This window comes from Ammospiza nelsoni, chromosome 2 (genome assembly GCF_027579445.1).
Source record: "Ammospiza nelsoni isolate bAmmNel1 chromosome 2, bAmmNel1.pri, whole genome shotgun sequence".
Classification (NCBI taxonomy): Eukaryota; Metazoa; Chordata; class Aves; order Passeriformes; family Passerellidae; genus Ammospiza; species Ammospiza nelsoni.
Genome location: NC_080634.1, coordinates 6595587 through 6608236, shown reverse-complemented (window position 1 = coordinate 6608236; position 12650 = coordinate 6595587). Strand labels below are relative to the sequence as shown.

At 37.1% G+C, this 12650-nt stretch overlaps 1 protein-coding gene across 3 annotated transcripts in view; it reads left to right on the top strand.

The window, feature by feature from the left end:
• The window catches only part of CADM2 (cell adhesion molecule 2), a 571723-nt gene that overhangs the window by 405999 nt on the left and 153074 nt on the right, over positions 1-12650 (top strand). For all 3 annotated transcript variants that reach the window (XM_059493329.1, XM_059493330.1, XM_059493328.1), the window contains one exon: positions 4491-4640. In XM_059493329.1, the coding sequence (XP_059349312.1) occupies positions 4491-4640 (150 nt within the window). The remainder of the gene's footprint in view (positions 1-4490; positions 4641-12650) is intronic.

Below are 12650 nucleotides of genomic sequence, written 5' to 3'. Positions count from 1 at the left end.
CTCATTAAAGAGCTTTCATTGTAATTGCAAAAAGTTAAAAAAAAAAACAAAACAACAAAAACAAAACAACAACAAAAACCAAAAGCAAAGCCACAAAACCAAGCACAAAACCTAACCCAAGCATAAACAAAAAAACATGAGGCGAACTCACATGATTAATGTTTACAAACTGGACCAAATAATGATAATTATTCAACATAGACTCGACACATACTGAGATAAAAATCAGTGCTAAATGTAAAAACAGTTTAGCCATGATTTCTGGGTGGGAAAAAAAAAGCCTTTCTTGACAGGGAACAGCTTGTGGCTAATGAGATATGAGAACTGGTCCTCCACAAAGCATGGCAGAAACAACCTGTGGTAGAATATATTCAAACATAGCTCCATCTAGTCCAAAAAGTTGAAATAATATTGCTAGCAAAGCTTCTAAAATGAGCAGAGGGGCTGGGATACGCCATGATGACAATGATTTCTTGATGCAGCCTCCTTGCTGCAGTAATATCACTACTTGTTGTAGTTTACCTTTGCATAACTTTGTAGTTTTTTCCTTTTCAGATGCAAGGGAATTATTAATGTGGGCTACCAGTATTTTTTTTATATCTTTATTAGTGTATTCCATATAGACAGTAAAATTTGTTGGTCCTCCCTCTAGATTTGATTTTGGAACAGAATGTAATTTTACATACTGTAGTGAATATATATATATTTGTGTTTGATTGAACTACTGGTGAAGGTTAGGAATGTCATTCATTCCCAGCCATGTTTTGGGAGGATAGCAAGTAAGCTGGATGGGTAGCCCTGTCTTTAGGATGGTCAGCATCCCTGTCATATCCATTATCTCAATTATGCCTGTCAGTCATCTCAGTTAATAGTTAAGTAGGAAGTAAATTCTACTGAACTTGCCTAAAAAGCTGTGTTGAGTGCAGTGAAGAGAACTGGAAGGGTGTATGAGGAAAAATGCCAGCCCCATGGTAAACCTTCACCTACACCTGGGTCTGACCATGGGGCCAAGGGACTCTTTTAAATGTGCAAACAAGAATAGCAAAACTGGCAGAAAAGTGGCATCCCCTTTGGATTTCTGCCTGCTGTGACTGTGGCAGGGGCGCTTCCAGGTCTGGGCTGCACACTTCAGAAAGAAGAGGACACATGGAAGAGGGCACACAGAGGCACAGACTAATTAAAGGATTAGAAAAATGAGATTTCTGCAGAAAGACTTAAGAGCTCAATTTATTTAGATTATCCAAAGGAAGGTTAATGGGTGATAGGATCACAGTCTCTAAGTACCTACAAGAGAAATTTGATAAGAGAGGGCTCTTCAGAGCAGGGTAAAATATACAAGAGCTTGTGGAAGCTGGGTGCTAGAGCAAGGCAAATGCAGAGAAGTAGATTTTGTGGTTTTCTTTGAACAGTGCTGATTGTTACTCTCTGAAATAAGTTACTGAAGGGGCCACTACATTTTGCACTACTGGACTTGCTAAGTCAGGATGGAATGCTTTTTTCTTAGGAGACGTTAACAGTTAACAGAAAAAAGGCCTCTGCCACAAAATATTGTCAGATGCTCAAAAACCTTAAGGAGTCTCTAGTAGCATAATCCACTTCTTTCACACTTTTACTGCAGTAAAAGGGCAGGATGGTGATGCTTGCTTTAGTGGTCACCTTTTTCATACAGGGCTTTACATCTTCTCCTGTCCTTCCAGCCCTACTTGAGTATCCCAAGTCAGATGCAAACAGTAAAGTAAATCTCCTAAGTTTTTCTTTGTCTTAGTTCTCCCATCACTTGCTAATATTTTTTCCTCTTCATTAAGAGGAGCGCAGTATCCATTCATTTCGACTTGCTTTATATAGTTTTATCTGTCCTGCAAAGGCTCCTTTCTTTCTACTCAGGCTACTTTCCATATTCAATTTTCTCTCATTTTCTCTGTACCTCTTTCTCCAGTCCAAGCTTCCCATGAAGCTCTGTGCATCTTCTCCAGAACCATACAGATTCTCTGTTGGCAAGAGATACAATGATCATTTTTGTCTTATTTTTACTTTCTAAATTAATTCTTGTTTCCAAATCATCAGCAATCACTAGGTTGGTCAGAGAAAGGAAAATTCTTCTGACCTATTCAGGTTATGGCATCTACAGTTTCCATTTCTATGGTTGATCAGAATAGTTTACTTCTTGCCCAGAGATGAGTCTGTGACTTGGCAGTCATTAACAAATGATGGAGTGCACGTACACTGACACCTTCTTGATAAGAGCTGTAATATCAGCCAGGGAACACAGGGTAATTATGGGGAGATCTCCTCATCTGTGTTAATGGGGTCCTGAATCAATACAGCAGGTTCTGTATTAAACTCCCTCCCATTCCACTTCTTTCATGGAAGTGACAGATTTCACTGTGCTCATCTCTGGCACTGGGTTCTGTTTAATGCTTCTTGTGGGCAAAAAGTGTTTTAGCCCACATAGCCTCCCATTCACAGCTCACACTTTAGAAGGTTATTCCTTTGGTAAGTTGCCTGTAATTTAGTGGAAGTAATAACAGGCTGTGTGCGTTTTTCTGGATTTAAAAATTCCAATTTAAATGATAAGCAATTTATGCAATATCTTGAAGTTCCTTGACACATTGGAATTGAAAGAGAAGTGGAAGGAAATTACAAATCTTTTCTGTTTTCTTTTTTTTCCATCCTTGTTTATGATTTTTCTCTCATCATATATTTCTCACTGTGTGGTTTTCAAGAAGCAGGGTTTGATTAATGAAGTGTCAGATACAGAGGATGTCATGAGAATTTTGGCATTTATTTTTTTCATCATTTAAATTAGCTGTGGTATTTTTAGTATTCCATTTTTTTTTTTACTATATCTGTTATCCTGTTGATAGTAAATACCCTCTTAGGGTAAATATCAGTGCATGGTAAATCTTGATCATCAGACAGCTGTAGTTTATATTTATACAAAAATTATACCAGTTATTCAGATCTGCATTTTGATGAAAATATTTTTATCACTGATGTGGGTGATTTTGTTCCACGTCTAAGGCCATCAGGATTATTTTATGTAGGGAAATCAAAATCTGGCTAGGATTCTGGTTTGTGCAATATCAGTAGGTCAAATAGAAGTTCAGTTGTTAATCTTTTATTTAGTACTTCCTTACTCTGGTCATCTGCAAACCTTTATCCTAGGTAATAAATTTTCATATTTTCATGCTTTTGTATAGAGGACATGCCTCAGTTTAACTTACTTGGGAACAAATCTGATAAGAGCCACTAAAATAGAATTTTTCTCTGAAGGTTTTATGATTTTGTATTGTATCATTAATGGATATTGTATATATTATTTCCTTGATGTGCTTGTGACACATCTATGAGCTTTTTCCCTCCTGTAGGGCTGTGGAGAGGTTTTTAATTTCTGACACATCCCACTTGAGTGTCAATCTTGGCATTACACTTCTTATGCAAGCATCTCTACCTACTCTCCAGTGCTTCTTTTAATAGAATCTCTGTAAAAGCAGGAGAAGAAAGAAGCATATATTTCACTTGGAGTATTAGGTTTTCTTTCCTTTGCATTTTACTCTCAAATAAATAATACATCTCCTAGTTAACAATCATATGTTCAATAAAGTGTCTTGCTTCAATGATTATTGATTTTTTTTTTCTTTCCCCCCCCCCCATGTTAAAAACCACTTCCATTTTTTTCTGTGCACCCTTCTTGCAGTCCCTTTTTGTCAGAATGTGTTGTGCTGTTTGACAAGGGGTGTGCTATAACATACATAAACACTAACTATGCCATTGGAAATGCTTGTGATTCAAGGACTGACTGCTACTGCTCCTCCATTGTGTAGAGGCATTTGGAAACCTTCCCAGTGACTTTTCAGCAAGCACTTCATGTGATTGACAATGCTCTGGGATAGAACCACAGATGTGAAAGAGACCTACAACATCACCTCTTCCATTTTCATATGAGATCAGGTTATATTCCCCTAACAAAGCATGCATCAAGTGGTAGATTCACACTACATTTGTTCTCCACCAACTTTGCAATCCTGACACAGAAAGCATCATCCTGAGAGGCCTTTAAAATGCGTAAAAAAGAAACAGAGAGTCAAGGTTGCCCCATCCCTCTCTGTTAAAAACTCTGTGGATTTTTGTTATTTTATCAGTGATGTTTTCAGCAATGATTTAACTGTATTGCCTGCGCTGAGTTGTCTTTGGTATGCCTGAGGAGACAAAAGTGCTGAGTATTTCTTTGGAATTAAATAATATGACTCACAGAGGAGGACAAAGAAGGGGGAAAACCCTTATTTCTTAATTCATCCAGCTGTTTCTTGATTATAGGGAATATATTGTAAATGCAGTTTTAAAAAATTTATTGTAAATTTATTTCTTTGGTCAGACTAGATCACATTGGATTCCAGGTCTATCATCTGTGGGAAGCTACTGCAATAAATTCAGTACTGCAACTTAATTTTTTTTCTCTTCCTTTCTGCATCCCTTCCCTCCCTCCTCAGGCAGCCAAGGGCAGTTCCCACTCACACAGAACGTCACAGTTGTTGAAGGTGGAACAGCAAATTTGACCTGCAGGGTCGATCAAAATGATAACACCTCCCTCCAGTGGTCAAATCCGGCTCAACAGACGCTGTACTTCGATGACAAGAAAGGTAAATTGTTTCCTGAACTCATACTCCTGCACTGTTTTTTATAAGAAAGAAAAGTTTAAAACCATTTCTCCTTTATACTCTGATGTGAATGCATTTCCCATATATTCTTGGAATTGATGTCTTCCATTTTAATTATTTTGTGATTTTTTTATTTTTTTGACTGGGGTTCGCTGAAATACTGTCTTGCACATTATATTTAAATTATTAAAGAAAAAGAATAGGATTTGAAAGGCTTATTTTAAGATAATTTGCATTGAAAGACTTATTTGAAGATAATTTTGCCTTGTTGAAAAATATATTGGAAGAGCATTTATGAGTGGCAGGAGAAGTAGTAGCCCATAAAACTTGTGACTCTTTTTTATGAGTGCATGCATAAATATTCTGTATATTTTTACATTTATGTATATAATCCCACAGTGTGCCACTAGTGTACAGCAGTCTGCTTGCTGGTGCAATGCACAGTTGCTGTGGTAGCTGTTCTTAACAGCTAATAAAAAATGCTTGGATTTTGTGTCCAGATGTTTCCAGTGTTTCCATGCACAGATATTTTTACATTTAAGTTAAATTAGTGAAGAACAAAACACCAGAAAACATCTATTCCTTACAAAAATGAGGACATTATTTTGAAGTACTGCATATTTGTAGACATTGAATTGAACTGAAAAAGCATTGCATTTTACATAATAGAATGTTAATGTCAAGATTGCAGTACATTCTATAAAGAAATTAAAGTTAGGAGTAATAAATTCATCACTTGGCTTTAAAAAATGTAAAAGCTTTGGTGTTGATTTCAGTAGTACAAAAGTTCAACAGTTAATTCTGGTGCTTGAATTTATTTTGAAAGGTGCTACATATTCTAGAACATATTTTAACAAGAGCAATTATTACTCTGCTCAAAATTAAAGAACTGCTGTCCAAATGCTTTGCTGAATGATTATAAGAGTTAAAAATACCTTGTAGGACTAAAAACGCTTTGTGGATCTGTGCACTTCAATAAAAGAGAATCTAAAACCTGTCATTTTATACCTGCAGAAGCTGCAATCAAAATATGTTTTTTTACTATTAATATAATAGCTGAATAGAATCTCTTGATGGTGTTGAAGTGGTTCCTTTCTCTTTTACCTAATTTCCTGTAGCGTGTAATCATTTGATTTGCAATTTCTTTGAAATCATAAGTACCTTTTGAATGTAGGATTGAAGATGAGAGGTTTTATAAGGTGCAAACTTTGCAGCTGTAAGTCCTGTGCTGTCACCTTTGTCCACACGCACCCCTTCATTTGAGCTGTAATCATTAGTGATTTGGGCTGGGTAAGCAATGTCTGCAAAACTAAAAGCAGAGACACCTTGTCTGTTGATAGGGCACCTCATACTCAGAAGACCTGTATATTTATAAAACAAGTGACATTTTAAAGGATGCTAAGAAAAAGGACTGGTGTGCTGAGAAAGAGGACTGCAGGTACTTTGAAATCACATGCACCCCTTCATTTTAGCTGTAATCATTAGTGATTTGGGGTGGGTAAGTAATGTCTGCAAAACTAAAACAAGAGGCACCTTGTCTGTTGATAGGGCACATCAATACTCAGAAAATCTATATCTTTTATAAAATAAGTGGCATTTTAAAGGATGCTGAGAAAGACGTGCAAGGACTGCAAATACATTAATTTTAGCAGTGTAGCCATTTTGGTGTGAATTGAATTTTCTGTGTGCTTTAGCAAAATCTCTACCTTTACAACAAATAATTGAAGTTTGTATTAGTTTTGAATTTAATGAATTAAAGCAACAGAATGTGAATGGCATACAGAGTAGTAAGTACTAGAAGCAATTTATATTCCCCACAGGAGATGTGCAGAGCTCAAGTGTGTGAATTTAAGGAACCACAGTCTTTATTGAACTTTAGCTCGTCCCAAGACTTGAAGGAATATTTGATGACTAATTTTATGGAGGAATTACTCTGCATCTATTACACATGGAAATGTCTTCATGTGGTGAAGAAAAACTGCAGATCCTTTAGCTGGAGATATTAAGTCTTATGTCAGCAGCGGTTTGCACTCTGTGTGATATTTCCAGTCTCAAGTATTCTGTCCAATTCCTGCATGGAAAACATTCTGCCGCCTCTGAGAGGGAAGCTACAGCTTCCACTGGCAATTTTTCCTGTTTGTATATGTATGGGTTCCTATAAGTAAGAAATATATTTCCTTCACCTTCTTTTGATGGTTGCATTATTGAGCCAAAATGGAAAGAGATATTTATTAGTGGTTTTGTCAGGAAATGATGGCAAGTGAAGCTGTATAAGCTTCCCCTTATTTTCTTTCCTTGTTTCCCACTTCTCCCAGCCAGGCATACAATTTGGCTATAAAAAATCAGCTTTCTACTAGAACCAGTCATTGCATTTAATTTATTGACAGCAGTGCCTCTGCCAGAGTCTATTCAAACCTATCTCTTATTGTTAGCCAAAACCAACCTCCAGGTCTTACTTGTCCTTTCAGCACCATGAACATTGCTTTTTAATAGCTGTGTTTCTCAAACCCTGAAAATTAATGGAAGCTTGAATAGCTACAGAGTTATGTTCTGTTGGAAAACAGAAGCTTAGACAAGCAGCATCACCAGCAGCCTTTCATCACCATCGGAGCTGAGTAACTCTGAGTGTTGCCACGTTCAAAAATAAATCAAATTTGCTTACTTTGAACTTCACTTCCCCTCAATAGGTTATTTTCTATTTATGTGACTGGCACATGTAGGAGTGAGAGTGTATTTCTTTTGTGTCTGGAAGCATAAAATAAATTCAAGAAATCTTTTTTTTTGATAGCTATATATTTTAATATTTATGAGAGAGTCAAATGGTAAAATGAAGGAATGAATGTAAGTGTCAAAAGAGGGTTGAGAGTCCAACAGAATGTGAGAGAGATGAGAGCTGAAAGTATATATAATAATTAAGGGTAGAAAAAGCCTTTAATATCTCATCAAGTCCAACCATAGACCTTAGGACCACCACCATATGGCAGAACAGGTGCCAAAAATAGAGGAAATTTTCCATGCAGTGCAAAACTCCCTTGCTGGATTATCCTTGGCAAGACCCCTTCCATGCTCCTGCTCCTTTCTCGAGCAAGTTAGTTCCCATCTTGCAAAGCCATTTTCTGACTAAAATAGAATTTCTGGTGATAAAGGAAAAACCAGTCAGTCATCTGGAAGAAATATGACCTTCAAATGCCTGTGCCTTTCCACAAGGGGTTAATTATTAGTCTCCAGTTGATTAAAAATGGATGATACATATATTATAAAAATCACACTCATGTAATTTTGCATTCTTCTGAACAGTGATGCAATCATTGACATTGAAGTTAGGAGTCATTCTTCCTGTTTTGTTCTAGATATTCTAAAGTACAGAAGTGCAATGAGCCAGGCACATTAGTACCAAAACCACATTATTAAAATTACTCTTCTGCTTTGGCCACCTCTTTCTAAGAGGTTTTTTTTCTCAGTTAGGAGGATTGTGTGGCTGGTAAAGAACACTTCCACCCACAACCTTCACATCAGATTAATATATATTTATTGTTTATGAAGGAGACAAGAGCTATTTTTAAATTGGGGACATTTCTGGCACTTGGCCTATACACCCTTAAAATGATATAGACAAAAAAGAGAACCTTGCTTCAGAAAAGGCAACACTGAGTTTAGTAATGTGAAATCACAGTTCAGAGGTTGTTTCCTGGTTTTCATCACTTGCAGTACATCTACTTTGTTTTCATTGTAAATTTAGGCCTAAAATGTGTTTGACTCATTGTGGTGATGGGAATAAGGAGGAGAAAGAAATCCTATTTTCCCACAGGAAATTAAGTTATAGCTTTTTTTATTATCTAACCAAGGTGAAACTGCTGCTTCTCTCCAACTATTTCTTTGACACTCTAAAATATATTAAGATCTGAAATAACTTTGTCCTCATTATTATTCTAACACAAAGTAGCTGAAATATATGAAAACAGAAATGTTTGATCTGGTGGACTTGGTCTCACTGATGACCTGTCTCCTCGCTGTCCTTTTTGGCACTTCTGTCCTTTTTGGTTCCTCTACCTCAGAGATTCAAGGATATTGTGTATAAATTGTATTTTTAATTGTTCCTCTTTCATTTAAAAGATCAACTCTTTACCAGACAGTGAAAAATATTGTACTGAATAAGTATTTATATAATACTTATTCATATATGTAATAAGGATACATGCTCCTAAATGTTAATAAGCTTAACAACCTTACCTGGGTCTCCCACCCCTGCTGCCCCAAGAGAATTTTAAAGATTGTGTCTTCCTGAAAACTAGGAATTCACAACTCTAAGGAAGTCCAGATTCTCTGGAAGCAAATGCAAATTGTGTGCTGCCCTTGAAAGGAGTCTTTCCCTACACAATTTTCAATTAAAATGAATAATTGCCATAGAAACCTCCGTATCACTTTATGCACCCAAGTACCTATAATTGCATAGCTGCCTTTGGAAGAAGTACAATGTGCAACAGTGTAGAACTGGCAGATATTATTTTAAATTAATATAGGTTATTTTATTTTATCTTCACTGGTGTTACTTCTTAAGGATTAAGAGGGCAATAAATGCAGAGAGACATAAATATGAATGCAGAGCTATAAGAAAAAGGCCATAGCATGGAAACACAGAGATATTTGATAAAGAGAAGACTGAAAGGAACCTTTATGCAACTTACTATAGCAGCCATCTTCTCATATTCCCATTCAGTAGGGAATGTAGATAAATATGTAGCAGGATATTTGAGTTATAAAGGAGGAATGTACAACTGAACAATGGCTGTTGATATCAAAGGTCTTTAATCTCCTCAGTATAAAAATGTGTAATCGGACTATCAAAAGGAGGAGAATCTGTACCTGGTGTGTACAGACCAAACAGTTTTGCTCAGTCAGGCAAGTGCAAGTGTAAAATATCTGCTCTCCACCTTAACAGGGAAGTTTTCAAGTCTCTTTATAGTAAAACAAGGGTGTGTTGACATTGACCATGACAAGTTTGCCACAAACTGACACAGATTTTGATGAGAATGTGCCTGATGCTAATCGTAGATGGGTACATGTCCCCTCTGCTTTCATCAGTAGTAGCACTTTCATGTCTTGCTGAAAAATTAGAAAGGATATTCCAGCCTCAGAATTATTCATCCCTCAGCAGCAGAATATGTTTCTCTAGATGACCTTTGATTTTTCACATGTAAGAGTGCCTGGCATTTATGTAGCTCTCCATCATCTCAATACCTTTCAGAGATAGTGGGGTGCTAGACAAGGGTTGTGAGAGGCCACTGTTCTTGCAAAGCCCTTGAGAGCTTCCCTGATAGGCACAGTGCCTCAGGTGATCTTGGGGACATGTTTGGGTACAGCAGCAGCCTGTGAGGCTCAGCATTTGCTCCCTCTCAGGGCTGGCAGTATTGTGTTGGAACTTGCATGTGTGTTTTGAGAGTTTAGGCCGCATCTCTAATCAAACTATCCTGACTGTTGGGATGTGCTATCAGCTCCATACGAACAACTCCTGACCTTTTTCTTTCTCAATAGAAAGGTATTTAGAGGGAGATGGAATTTCACTGTGTACAAGGCATGGGATGTTAATTCCAGTGGCATGTATGTCAGTTTAGAAGGATTTATTAGTGCAGAGATTTTTTTTTTTTTTTACTATAACATTAAAATGGTGATTGAATTGTTATCCAAAAGGCTGGTCCTTTCAGGTATGAAAATCCTGTCTTTTTGATGTTATAGATGCTGAACTCCCTCCTAGATAGTTGTATTTATTCTTTGACTTGTTTGGTGGCAGACAGGCTCCAGCTATTGGATTTAAGTATAAACCAAATCTACGCCATTCTCTGGTGATTCAGCTTCAGATTCTAATCTGCATAAACAAGCAGAGGTACTTGTGAGTTACAAAAATAATTGAGGATATTCCTGACTGGGGAGGAATCTTGAACTTACCTCTTGTAGACATTTAATGATTCTAGTAAGCAGTTGAATTTAAGATGTAGGTGAGCGTGTAGACAAAAGGAGTAGGCTCGTACAAAACATGAGTCAGAGAAGCAAAGAAAACAATGATTCTTTTTGCAGTAGAAAGGAAAGCAGAACATACATTGTTTAAATTAGTTATGCAAGACAGGGAGGCAGACAAGCTGCATTGTTGGGAGGATGGAGAGCATTAGCATTTAGGTAATGTGAAATCAAGTAGTGATGATGAATGGACTTACGTCTCCACCTTCGCATGCTCTGCTTCCTGTTACATAATTGAGTGGAGATGGTATCAGACAGGAGATGATGACCAAGCTTAACCCCATCCTAGGGTACACATATAAATTAGATTCACTGTTACTTAGAGTTTAATAGACCCTTTCAAGGAGAGAATACCTTGTAGTCAACCTATGAAGTAGCATGAAAAGCAATGGGAAAAATGCAAGAAAACTATACAGATAATTATTGAAGGATTTTTTTTTTGGGAGAAGTTAGTACAGAGGGATAGGATTTTATCTTATCTTCTTTTTTTTCTCCCTGACCTGAATAGCAATAGTCTGTAAATGCTTTATAATACTTGGGAAGCTTCTTGCACTGAACAAAAAAAATTGTATGAGGTAGCAATAGAATTTTCACAATGAGCTTTCCATAAAAATCTTTTAGAGTAGTCATTCCAATATATGTAGTTGAGATCATCTTTTTCTGTTGGTCAGATCTGTTGATTTCACATCTGTGCCAGACAAATATCAGTGGCTGTCTGGCCAGGTCTTATCTTTCCTTGAGACCCACAGTATGACATATAGGGACAGATAACCTGGGTTAATGTGTTCAGCTGCAATTTTGTTTCTTACTAATGGGTTCTTGCTCTCACTCCCTTGCAAGGGGGTAGGGGAGAGAATCAGAAGGTCAAAACTAGGAAAAACTTAAAGATCAAGCTTAAGAGAATTTAATAAGAGAAGGAAATAGGAATAAAAATTTCCGAGTAATGGAAAGGCTGTCCCACCTTCATTCATTCTGTCCCACCAGCAGTGTGATGTGCCATCCAGTCCCAACAGTCCCTACCTGGGGAAGACAACTCCCAAGTGTTTTATTGCTCTGTTTATGGACTATTCCATGGTCAGATTGGGTCAGCAGTCCTGGCTGTGTACCTTCCCAACTTCTTGGCCACCCCCAGCCTTCTCACTGTGGGTGCAGAGTGAGAGACAGAGAAGGCCTTGACAATGCTCAGCGATATTCTGTGCACTGATCTGTTTTCCACCCTGTTTTGGTCATGAACCCAAAACACAGCACCATACAGATTGCTATGAAGAAAATTAATTCTATCCTACCAAGCCCAGTACAGCTTCCCTCTGGCTCATGGATAGTAAACAAGTCTAAATAATTTTGGTTGGTAGTTCCATGGTGCTCTGGGGAAGGAAAGAAGCTGTCTTAGAGCTTTTGAGATCAAGTGTCTCACTTTATCCTTAAACCCCATGTTTCTAAACCAGTTGCCACTTTTGAAACCTGTTTGCGTTCACACGTCTTAAAAAAGATAAAGTGATAAAAGGGACCAGGAGTCTGTTAAAATATCTTGACAGCTATTGTCTGCATGAATATGAAAATTACATTTTAAAAATGTATTACAATGCATTAGAATATTATTTCATTGCAATAAATTAGTAGAACTACTCCCACTTAGAGCATTTATTTTTCCATTTCTTAGCAGAATTAAGGGAGTAAATGGCTGTATTGTAGAGATGGTTAGAAAGTGTAGGAGTTTGCATTATATTGTGCTGAAGTGTCAGTATGTGCAGAAATTGAGTTTACCAGCACTCAAGCTAAATGGAGAATGAAGCTGATACATTGGTATATGATGAATTGAAGCAGTAGTTGTGATGACACTGCTCAGATTACTCTGTAATGAAGTTTCATGATGCTCAGGCTGCTGGCTATTTTTGTTTTAAGTGGCAAAGAATATTTTATGAATGAGAATTCCTTTTTTTTGAGGGGTGGAAAAAATGTAAAAGAAATGCAAAGAGAGAT